Source organism: Scomber japonicus, chromosome 10, assembly GCF_027409825.1.
Source record: "Scomber japonicus isolate fScoJap1 chromosome 10, fScoJap1.pri, whole genome shotgun sequence".
Classification (NCBI taxonomy): Eukaryota; Metazoa; Chordata; class Actinopteri; order Scombriformes; family Scombridae; genus Scomber; species Scomber japonicus.
Genome location: NC_070587.1, coordinates 27,977,522 through 27,990,157, shown reverse-complemented (window position 1 = coordinate 27,990,157; position 12,636 = coordinate 27,977,522). Strand labels below are relative to the sequence as shown.

Below are 12,636 nucleotides of genomic sequence, written 5' to 3'. Positions count from 1 at the left end.
GTAGTCCACAGAAAAATCAATGTTTAGTCCATCAGAGCGATCAATTCCACACCGACCATGTGACTGACACTGACTGATCTTTTTTATCACAGGTTGGTATCATAGCTGTACTCACGAGATGGCTTCCACCATGGCCAGGCCCATCATGATGGAGCAGGCAGCGTGGTCCTCCCTGTAGTCTGGAAGCCCACAGATGCAGTAGTAGCAGTCTCCTAGGATCTTAATCCTCAGCTGGTGATATTTCTGACAGAGCATATAATGTTTAGTCAGAGAGATGGACCCAACAATGTACAACTGTATATGATGAGAAATATGCCTCAAGTGTCTGATGGATTCATCTGTCAGACTGTGATCAGCACAGATACACACTGACTTTATTTGACTTGATTAGGGCCCAACCGGAACTGGACATTAGGGGCCGATGCTGATACAGATATTAGAGAGCAAAAACATTCTGATAACGATTCATTGGCTGATAATGTTATGTACAGAATATATACAATAAACACTATTTTTGTTGCAATGATCCTTCAAATATAATATAATATCATATGATAATTATAATTAGCTATGAATAATAATAAGAGGATCAGATATAATGTCTATATAACTGTAAAAAACAAAGAACAGGAAGTGGAACATGTAAATATCATGAGATGACTGTTGTTAGTTAATAATATGAAACTCACTGCAGCCAGTTTGTCAAAGCGAGCAAAGAGCTCATTGAGTAGTTTGACCAGCTCCTGAGCGCTGCAGGATGATGACAGCTGGGTGAAGCCCACAATGTCTGCAAACAAAATACTGCACGACAACAAGAGACACACATAAGACAGCACATTAGTACATCAGAGCAGAGCAGCATGCTACTACAGCAGCTGTTTCAGAGATATATCAAACTGTGGGTTTCTCACTCAAAAAAAATCCATCAACAACTTTCATTCTACAAATAAATGTGTCAGACTAAAGCAGGACCCTGGTATAAAGCTAGCAGAGGCAGCATGTACCTAACGTTTTCATGTCTGTACATATACATGGTGTTGAACTGCTGCATCTCTTTCTGACTGGGCTCCTTCTTCATGTCCTGCAGCATCTCATCTGCTATGTGCTTTGGAAGGATGGACAGCAGCAGACGTTCCTGTGGAGGACAGAGACACACACACACACACACACAATGACACTGCTCTAGAAATAACTAGTAGTAACAGAAAGCCCTTAAAGGAGTGCTTCAGCATTGTGAGTATGCCACAGGTGGGTAATACACAACCAAGTTGAACCCTGTCTGGATTTTACGGGCCGATGCTGATACAGATATTAGGGAGCAAAAAAAAAAAAAATGTTATGTACAGAACATAAACATAAAGGCATGGTTATCAAACACAGGCAGGAGATCTTACAGTTGAACAATAAACTAAACAGTGGTCATGTCATTTTACATAATAATTATAATTACCTATGAATAAAAAAAAAATAAAAATTATATATTAAATTTAAATTAAGAAAAAAGATCAAATATACATATATATACACTAATATTGGCTGACCGATATATACTGGTTGGGCTCTAGACTGGATATCAGTCCAAACTAAATCCAATGATGCACCTGCCAACACCTCTAAAATCCACTAATGATCATGTTCCACTATTTGAGATTTCAGGGGCGAGATGAATGCCGAAACTATTTAAGGTTGAAAAGCAGCATAACATAACCACAACATCATGGTTCAACTCCTGGCTGAGAGCTGTGTTGCATGCCACACCCCTCTCTCTCCCTATATTTCCTGTCTCTACACTTTGTGTCATATAAAGGGAGAAAGCTTGAAAAGAAAATCATCTTTAAAAAACAGAACGGCCTCAAACTGTCAGTCAGTGTGGCTGCAGAGATCCTGCTCAGCCAGTCCCACACAGACACACTACACTGATGTGTCAAATAAAAGAAAAGCCTCCATTACACATAGACACACACACTTGACCTGTGTCAATACATATTTAAAGCAGGCCTACACACACACACACACACACACACACAGTGCATGGAGAGGAGTGGGGGTGGAGGGCAGCTGGCAGCTTTCAATATTCTTATCAAAACCTGACAGAGAGGCAGAGAAGCAACAAATGGCTGAGCAGGCTGGTTCTGTGATTACAGCTGACATCGTCTCAGGAGGCTGGTTGCCACAGTAACCAGCAATAATCGGATGCTCCTCTGCTTGATTGGTTGGCAGCCCTTGTCTCCCAGCAGTCCGTGTTTCTTCATTAGTATTCTAAGAGTCTCTCTCTCTCTCTCTCTCTCTCTCTCTCTCTCTCTCTCTCTCTCTCTCTCTCTCTCTCTCTCTCTCTCTCTCTCTCTCTCTCTCTCTCTCTCTCTCTCTCTCTCTCTCTCTCTCTCTCTCTCTCTCTCTCTCTCTCTCTCTCTCTCTCTCTCTCTCTCTCTCTCTCTCTCTCTCTCTCTCTCTCTCTCTACCATCTGTTCCATAAATAGTAGTGATGGAGAATGCCCAGTGGCCACAGATGTGAGGAGAGGAGGAGAGCTGACACAGTCTGAGTTCAAACGGACAAAAGCCAAACAAACCAGCATGCATGTACACGTGCACACATGCACACACTGTGCATATTGCTGGCTAAGTGAAAGAGCAGATGATGCAAACTTCTAATGTTATGCAACATCTGACCTCAGATAGGCGTTTCATGAAGCCAGATTTGTATTTAAGTCACCTTTCATTTAATAACTCAAGTTTATTTTCAGGAAATTCTGTTTCATAAAGGAGGGTTAAACAAGTCTGACCGTAAGTTACCATGGAAACATATCCCTCCAGGAAAACCTGATCCTCGTCAGTTTAGCTTCACCTCAGGCTTAACCAGTGTTACAATCAATTTACCACATGCCAACATGTGACAATGCCAACCATTATTTTTCACAGGCATTTGAATAAACTGAGATTTTGACCAGATGAAGGTGCTACATAGAAATGTCAAAAAAAGTTATTATCACATAGGTGTCAACATATTCCATCTGAAGCAAACGGTGGACTGACCAACACTTCATTCCTATAGTCAACACTCTGACAGTTACTCTGCCAATGTGACCATGTCTGACTAGTATAAGAGGGTACTGTTATTTTAAACACACATGCAAACACACGTATGTTGTATTGTTAGACCTCTGACCTGTTGCTGGCTCTGCTCCTCCAGATTAAGTTTGACCTCCAGTGACTGTCTGGCCTCCAGAAAGGCCTTCCGATGCTTCCTGTCTGCCATGTAGTATGACATGACTCCCACCGTGATGGCACAAATGTAGATCACAATGTTGGCCAGAAGCTAGAAAGCAAAACAGAATGCAACAGTTAGGCTCAATAACATGAACATGCACATCATAAAGCACATAGAGAGTTTTAAAGAGTCCATCTTCAGTGTGGTAAAGGTGTGACTCACACATCCTTCTTTCACTACCAGTGTGATTATGTCTCTAGAACAGAAAAGGGCAAAATGATTGAGATGCTGTTTGAATAATGATTATATTGTTGGGGTCAACTATAAATGTGTAAGCTTTTAACAATGTATTTTAATTTCATCCTTTCCATTTAGCACTTACATGTTGATATCATCATTGTTTACAATTTTCCAGGCATATGGTTCATAGAACTACTCCCTTTATGTCATATTTCTTTACACACTACATTATTTAAAATTCATCTTGTTAACTACTGATGAGAGCAATAAGTTATAAAGCACATTTCATACGACAGGAGACTCAATGGGCTTCAACATTAGACCATATAGACCATAAACGATAATAATTAAAACTGCAAGCAGTGGTGAATGGGCCTTCGCCCCCCCATGCATGTCAGTTTAGAGATACAGTAGGGCTTTGCGCTGGTCAGCGTTCGGGCCAGCCTGACTTCTCCTGATGTGAACCACAGTTTACAAAAATGGAAATAAAATGCTTTTTTTCTTATTTGTGTGCAGCTGATGCACATTTTCAATATGCAAATGTATCTAATACATACATGTATTCTTCACCTGGACCATAGAATAGTGACTGTGAATGTCTTTTTTCCATGAGATTAATCCAACATTTATTAATGACTGATGGGGAATTTATGAATGTGAATTATGAACAGTATGTAAGGACTAAAAGAAGATAGTGTTGTAACAGAGCTGAGCTCATGTGGTAGAGAGTTCCACAGAGTAGGAGCATAATGAGTGAAGGCAGCATAAGCTGATTTAGAGTTTATTCTGGGTATAGTGAGGAGACTTTTGCTTGATGATCTCAGGGATCTGTCTGCTGTGTACTCAGCTAGCATGTCATCAATGTAAGGTGCAGCTGAGTCATTCATAGATTTAACAGGTATTTTAAAATCCATTCTTTGTCTTACAGTGAGCCAGTGAAGAGAAGATAAAATAGGAGTGATGAATTCTAACCTTTTGGTTTTAGCAAAATTAAGCAACTACAGTAGGCATTTCTCTGTTCTCTGTTTATGAGCGACTGAGATTCACACTAAAATGAGAACAGGTCAGTATGCCTGGTCATGTTAGGATAAGCCATTGTTACCAACTTCTGGGCTAATCCCCTTCATTTTTGTGGCAATTGGGGAAACAACAGAGGAGAGCAGCAGCATATATGAACTCACATGCAGTAGCCTGTACTGTATACAACTTACTGCTAACCTTCTCTGCTCTGCTCACATTCACTGCCTAGAGATGAATGAGTAGAGGGAGGATTCTGGAATATGATGCACTAGTTGATGACTCAAAACAATTCAATGATAACTTACAGTGTTATTGTGCTTACACAGAGCCAGTGAAAATCATTAGTAGTGTAAAGTAAGAATAAATATGTGTTCTGAGTTTGACATACCACAGAAAAGTGTGTTGTTAACCACCCTGCTAAATTTGAATGATTAAAAAAATCACCAAATATATGAAATTAGGCTTCAAAGTTGTGTAAAAATCAGCCTCTTTCTCTGCTACCAGACGCTTTGGGCGTGGCCGCCGAGTTCGCTGAAACCCCGCCCCCTACCAAGTGTCACCTGTCAATCAAAGTAACCACCTCTACCAGAAACATGGACGCTATGTCTGAGAGCTTTCTGCCGGCTAGCTCAGCGGCTAACTCAGCTAACTGGCTAACTGTAGACTGTAGTAGTAGTGTGTGCTGAATGTATTTATACCTCTACAGCAGCAGGGGCGGGTTTATGCTAATTATTTTCAGACTTCACTAAATCCTGAACACAGAAATCTTGAAACACAGTTTGTGAAGCCTAGCTCCACAATTCAAATCTAAATGGTTGAAATACTTTTTACACCTTTTTTAGAAATACATTTATGATCTATTTAATGTGTTTAGAAGAAAATGTCTGAATTCACTTTACACAGTCTTTAAAGATTGTGTGAGATTGTATCAGTGACACTCACATTGAATGACAGGGGAAACACTGATCTGTGTGTCATCAGTGTCAAACAAATCCTAATATCACTCCCCACCAGAAACCATCACTGTCTCATCAAACCCTAAAACCCTAAAGTACTGTCACATGACTGATGTCAAAGCTGTTTGTACTGGCCCCGAATAAGCAAGCAGCTGGTTTTGTTACACCCTGCTTTGCCATCATAGGATATAAATTAAGCTTATGAGGTCATGATATAATATTCAGCTAGATCAGATTATTATGATACAATTTATGTACAAAAAGTGATCAATATATCCAGAAATGTTACGTATTGTTGTTTAGCATGAATACTTCCTACTGAGTGTTCCCCTCATGTGTGTAAGTACTGTATGTGTGTAGCCAATAGAATGAACATTGTAGCCTTCAGAAGTGACATGTATCTCTACTGTATGTTATCTCATCAAGACTGATTATAGGATAATGACTGGCTTTGCTTAATTGTTTGATATTCTGCTCAAATGATCTTTGATTTGGATTTGTTCTGTAAGTGTTTCTGCATGTTTATCTCTTAAAAATGCTATAAACTCTTTTTTTTTTAAACTGACCGGGCTTCAGAAAAAGAGAAGTACATGATTAGTCCATTTCAATCCTTTAAGTCTGTAACCCATAAACCAAGCAGTCACACATCTATCCCAACCAGCAATCTGATTGTTCTCCACATTCAACACTAATCTGGTTTCTGATGGAAAAACCTGAATATAGACCAGGGCTGCAACTAATGATTATTTTCATGGTTGATTCATCTCCATATTATTTTTCTTGATTAATTGTTTGGTCCATTAAATGTAAATCAATCCATCAATCAATCAATCAATCCATCAATCAATCAATCAATCAATCAATCAATCAATAGGGAAAAACATTATATTACAGTCTCCTAAAGCACAAGTTGATCATCACCATACTGCTTGGTTTGTCTGTCAGTTATCACAATAGACAAAGAAAAGCAGCAAGTCTTCACAAGTGAGAAGCTGGAACAGCAAACATCTGGCACTGTGTCATTACAACTATTCATCCATTAGCAAAGTAGCTGCAGCCCAGCATCACAAGCATTACTTCTATTGTTTTTGATGATTTATTTTGATTTGTAATAGAGTGTATGATTGGTCATGTTGATCATCTGACTGTAGGAAGTTTAATGAGGTGTGTGACATTTTGTTGAAGAGCTCGGGGATACAAGTTGCCCAGTGATGAGGCAGGCTGAATTTTATTGACAACCAAACACTGTGAGTGAGGGAGCTGTAAACAATCCTGAAATGTCAATTTCCACAGAGTACATGGCCTTCAACACAGTGCACAGTGCACACATGTTATATAATGGCCTGTGAGGACTCTGTGAGGTTCTCTGACTATTTAAATGTTTCCTTTCTGCTCAGTGCTACACACTTGAGAACATTCCTTAATACACTCCCTGACATCTGTTCATAGTTCATACTGTTTATGGAACATGATTAGAGGCATTTTAACAGTTTTATAACAAAAGTCCATCTCTCAATAGAGAGCAAAAGACAGCTAGAACTTTTGGGTTGGATTCCATTAGTGGAGAAACCTCATTCATAATCCCATTAACATTTGTAATAACACAAATAAGTAAAAACCTAGCCTTAAGTAAAAACCACACCTTACACAAATGTGCCTTGTGTTGTTTTCTCCATGTTTAAATATGGACGGTTAAAAAATAAGTTTCTTCAATATTTCAATTTCAGCAAAAAGGTGTCAGCTCATTGGTGAGTGAAGGGAAGGAGCTGAACAGTGTTTTTAGGAACAGTACAGATATGCTGCTGGTGGCTGGGGGATGCCACACTGTCTTTAAAATATAGGAAGACTGAAAATAAATGAATGAGTGAAACTGTGATTCTACATTTGACATTGCAGCCATCATCTTCTTCATGTTAACAACTGTCCTCCATGTAAACCCACACAGATGCAGGTCTGTGTCATGTGACTGCATGTAGAGGTACAGTATGCCTGTTACTGTCTAAACATAAAGCTCAAAAATGAGCCTTTTAGACTGCTAAATTATTATATAAATAAAAATAAAAACTGTCACATTTTTTATTAAAAAGGTTAATTTGGCAGAATTTAAATAAATAACAAATAGCATTATACAACTCAAAGGGAAAAAAAACAATAAAAAAGTCAAAACATCAGCTGTTTCAAACTCTTGAGAAGCTGATAGCTAATGATGAAATATTACAGGAGTTTTAAGATTGCTCTGTTTTTATATGAAGGCTTCTGTGGGAGCTGCCTTAATGTCCCTCACTGCACCCACACAATAGATACACTTGTGTTTTTATACTAATGTGACATTACATTATCCTCTGTGTTATTTCAAATGTAGTGAAATGTAACCTGACCAGTTATTAACAGAGGCTGCAGTCTGTGAGGACTGAACACTCTTGATGCTTCACTAGTTATTACATGATGCTCACATCTCACTTCTGAAGAGGGCTCCCAGCAAAGTAAACAATCCTCATGATGTCACAGTGACATCATCACAGTTATCTTGGCGTAGTCTTGGAGAAAACACATGTATATTGTGCCTGATAGAAAAATGAATTGTTGTTTAACATTATTAAAATCATGCAGGTTAAACTTGCATTGAGCCTCTGCTGCAGTTGATGCTTACAGGCCTTTGTCATATAAGACATTTAGTCTCAGTGGAAACAGCACAGGTGGAAACTAAACTTATTTTTTTGGACACCAGTCAAGTGAATGTTGATATTTTACCAGCCACACTATAGATTACTATTGTTTTTTGGCTGCTGAGTGAAACCACCACATTGATAATAATGTTAATGATGTGTCCTGGGTGTAAATCATCCAATTCATGATTGCTGGATTGCATTTAGCTGCTTCACTTTCATCCTCCTGCTATTGATGCTGGCTTGCTGACATGGCTTTCTGGGACATTTGAATGAATGGAGTCACTGTCAATGTGTTTATGATTTTCCTGCTATATATAAAAAGTAAACAGCAGGAGGAGAATAAATCCTGAATGAGAGGTTGCAGAAACTAGTGGAACAGAGAGACTTTGGGTCTGTATTGTGTTGCATCATGGGGAGAGTAGGATCCAGTGTTTTTCAGCTACACTAAAAGTCTCATTATCTCAGTCTCTGCTGCTTCTGACCCTTTTATTCTTTCAGTCTGTCTCTCACGAGTCCCCAAATGACCCTCAGTAACTGCTGTGGTAACATACTGAGTGAAAAACACACTCAGAGTCACATGCTCTGTCCTCAGAGTACACACAGAGCTAGAGTAGAAACAACATGTCCACCCATTGATTAGTTGATTGACAGGAACTATTTAAATGATTCTTTATTCACAGGGCAGACAGAAGAAGTCACTTTATGATGTCACCTCAGGCTCCATGTATTTGTGATGATCTACTTCCTGACATTTAACAGAATAAATTAGTAACTGATAATTTGATAAAAATAACAGACAGAAAAATCAATAATGAAAATGAGTTATTTGCAGCCCTGTGTGCTCATTACAAGCTAACCTCAGCTGAACATCACTGCAGCATCATCACAATGCATTTCTTTCCTTCTGGTTATTATATAAGTGTACAGAGTTTCTGTTATGTAGTGTCAACAACAGCATTGTTTTACTGAATGACTGATGATGACAGAAATGTAATTGATGTAATTATCTAACGTGTGGTGTCTAATAGAACTCCAACATTGTACTTGATACACAGAAACTGTAAACATTCATCATTTTGTCTTTCATAATCCTACTACTATAACTGGAGAGCAGGATGTTTGTCTGTCCGTCTGTCCGTTCACCTTTCTCCATCCCCCTCCATCCCCTCCATGGTTTAGGGAGCCAGCCATTGCTTATGGCATTTTTTTTGGCATTTCATGTCAACTTCAATTTCGATTTCAATGTTAAATAAATAGTCTGACTCTGCGGTTATACTTTTTATTTGGGACTCCGGAGCAACTGGGACTATTTTTTTCAGCCTGTGACGTAAATGCGTAGAGACGCCGTACATAGGGGCATGAACGACCGGAGGAGAAGATGATAACAAAGGAGAGAGGAGACATTTTGTGACGGTCACGAACATTTTTAACATGCCTAACAAGAGCAAATCACTGTTGGAAAATACTAGGCGGGGAGGACCTATCCTCTGAAAAGAAGCCAATGCGGAAATAACTTAGAGCTGCATTCTATCAAAAGGCCACCAGGGGGCGACCGTCTCTATACAAGTCAATGGAGAATTCACCAACTTCTCACTTGATTTGTAACCTCAGTAAATGTTTTCAAAATGTGTTTATGGTCTCAATCACTAGTTTAAAGCCTTCTTCAATGCAGTATGATGTTCATTTGTGAAATGTCGTCCTCCCTGATTTTATATTTGACGATAAAGCAGGCTATGTGGCTACGTTGTGATTGACAGGTTGATTGACCAATATCCTCGAGATCCAGCCCTCGCAACCAATCGCAGCCTCCCCGCTCCGCCGTTGGTCCCGCCCATACTTCCGTCCATGACTCCGCCTCATGCCCATATAAGTAGAATCCGTGTTCTTTTTTTCCCAGCATGCACCTGAAATTTTCAAGTTGGCGCTGCCTAGATTCGATACTATTGGCTTTCTGAGCAGCAGTCCACAAACCAATGGGTGACGTCACGGATGTTACGTCCATTTCTTTTATACAGTCTATGGAAAATACTCGCCATGCCATATGACATTAACGCAAGGTGGCAAAACTCAATGAAAACACAATCCACACAGTAGCTAATGCTAATGCTACAACTACAGTTTATTAGTTGCTCACCCATACAGCCTTCCAACCATGTAGTTATCCTTCCGCGACATGAATTCAATTCATGTTCCTCTTTGTCTCAGGGTTAAATAATAACTCGCCTAACAATATCTTTGGTTTATGAATGAGGGTGCGAGAACATGTTGTTAGCACAAATAAACACGTCGTACTAGCAGTTGCCTGTTTTACATCAAAAAATTTGAGAGGATGACACCTCAAAACATTGTTTTGGTAGTTGGATACTGCTGGAAGTACAATTATTGTTGATCTTCATTTTTTCCGAGAGGCTGCATTCATGTTGGTTACCACTAAACAGTCAAGCTGCAAAGTAAATAATTACTATATCTATAAAGTATATCTACAATCAACACATTTCCTTTTCAGCTGTCTATTACAGTAGATTAGGGAGGGACGTGACCCTAACCCTCTCCACTGAGGTTAAGGTGAACTTTAGGTTCATAACAACTTCTTCAGCAGAGATCCAGCAACACAGGTCACCATTTCTGATGGTCACAGATTTTAGTGTGACACCGGTTAAAACAAGGGGAAATATATTACTTGTACAAAATATTACTTTTTTCTGAGGTAATGAGTATTCACATTTTCCTCTATTATTACCCATCCTTACACAGATTTAGAAATTATTACTTAGATTTTTATTTTTAACATGACTGTTTTCATTAGCAACTAGATCATACTTCACAATGTGATTATACATGTAAAGCCTAACCTTTCCATGCACGGGCACAGGAGTGTTTGGGACACATACTGACTGTGACTTTCATATACAAATATACATTCTTCTCACTGCTTCCATCTATGAGCGTGTGTCTTTTGGCAAGTAAACATGCTGCATTGTTCTACTATTTAATAATCAAATGAACCTTTTTATCTTTTCAAATACTGACTTTTGAGTAAATCTTTTCTTATTGTTACATATATGAATATATATATAAAGTGACTTCTTATACTGTGTACAATCATTGATGAAATGACTATTGCAGCCTCTATTTTGATAAGTTAGCTACTGTTGACAGCAGCATTTGATAATGATAGAACCTAATGAGCCTTCTGGTGAGATGTGAAATGACTGATGTTTGATAATGACCACTTGAGTACAGCAATGATTAACTTGACTAACTGACCGATTAACTTGATACATGAAGCATTTCCTAATTTGAGCCCAAACTTTTTTTCACAGTGTAAATGTGCTGAGCCAAAGCAACAGTAAATAGTTGTACAATACAGCAGTATAAATTGTGTATCAATATTTGCATGTTGAGTCCACGCATCAGACTAGTTTGAATTTACTTATGCACACACACATGGTGTATATGTGAGTCTCCAGCTGAAGTTGGTCTGGAGAAAAAAAAGCATGCTGCTGGCTATGTGGTCAAAGCACTTTCCATATAAATGCAATGTACACAGTTCACTTCCAGCTGGGAACGTTACCAGCATATCATTCCCCAACTGCTCTGTTTGTCTCTTCTGTGAAAAGATGAATAAAGCAGGAGCTGGTGATATCCTAATAAATACCTGCATTGGGACTTTTCTCATTTCTACTGTGAAAATATCAAATAAAGGAAAAAATAACTGACCAGATTTTTATGTTCAAACTCCTAAACATGTGTAAACTTGATGAGTTGGAGATCTGGTTACACCAAATGACTCATAAACAAGTAAAAAAGTATTTCAGGACAAAGGCCCTGACCATCTACCTCACCTCTCTTCCTCCTCTTCAACTCTTACCTGTCTGCCAAGTGCTGCCCCCTTGATGTCCTCCTGCTGCTGCTGGGCGATGGTGACCCCCAGAACCAGGGTGTGGACCCCGCAGGATACAGTAGTGATGAGTACGATGGGTGTCAACCTCAAAGGCAGAGTCAGGAAAAAGGAGAAGCTGAAGAAAGCCTGCCAGCCCACTGTGTCGCTGGCCTGGTGGAAGCGAGCATAGTTCAGACCCAGGTAGCAGAATATTTGAGCTGCTATGAGCACCCACAGGGCGTAGGGCACCACCCGTCGCGAAATACGGTCTGGCAGTAACCCGAAGCGGCACAGCAGGTAGAGGATGATATCTGCTGCCAGTCCCACTGATGCCACTAAAACAGAGGCCAGCTTGTCAGAGGTGTAGACCACCGCGCACATGACAATGATGTAGCTATCAAAGAGGGCGGCAAACACAACCAGCACCAGCAGGGTTTCATGTCTCTGCCGTCTGAAGTAGGTCTGGTAAAGGTTCTCCAGAGACTCGGGTGCAAAGGTGAGGCGCATGAACCGAGGGAGGCAAAGGCAGCATCCTGAGCTCCGAACTGTGACCTCATGTGTTCGCCCCACCGCCTGCCCGGGATCAGAGGGCAGCGTCACCGAGCAGTCCGCCGAATACTCTGCAGAGTACTCGGGTTCTGAGAAGGCTCTGTTCCTCGGCAT

At 39.8% G+C, this 12,636-nt stretch overlaps 1 protein-coding gene across 1 annotated transcript in view; it reads right to left on the bottom strand.

The window, feature by feature from the left end:
• The window catches only part of adcy3a (adenylate cyclase 3a), a 30,581-nt gene extending 17,945 nt beyond the window's left edge, over positions 1 to 12,636 (bottom strand). The window contains exons 1-5 of the mRNA XM_053327445.1: positions 11,962 to 12,636; positions 3,164 to 3,313; positions 1,005 to 1,135; positions 690 to 801; positions 116 to 243 (exon numbers count right to left, since the gene is read on the bottom strand). Coding sequence (XP_053183420.1) covers positions 116 to 243; positions 690 to 801; positions 1,005 to 1,135; positions 3,164 to 3,313; positions 11,962 to 12,636 — 1,196 coding nt within the window. The remainder of the gene's footprint in view (positions 1 to 115; positions 244 to 689; positions 802 to 1,004; positions 1,136 to 3,163; positions 3,314 to 11,961) is intronic.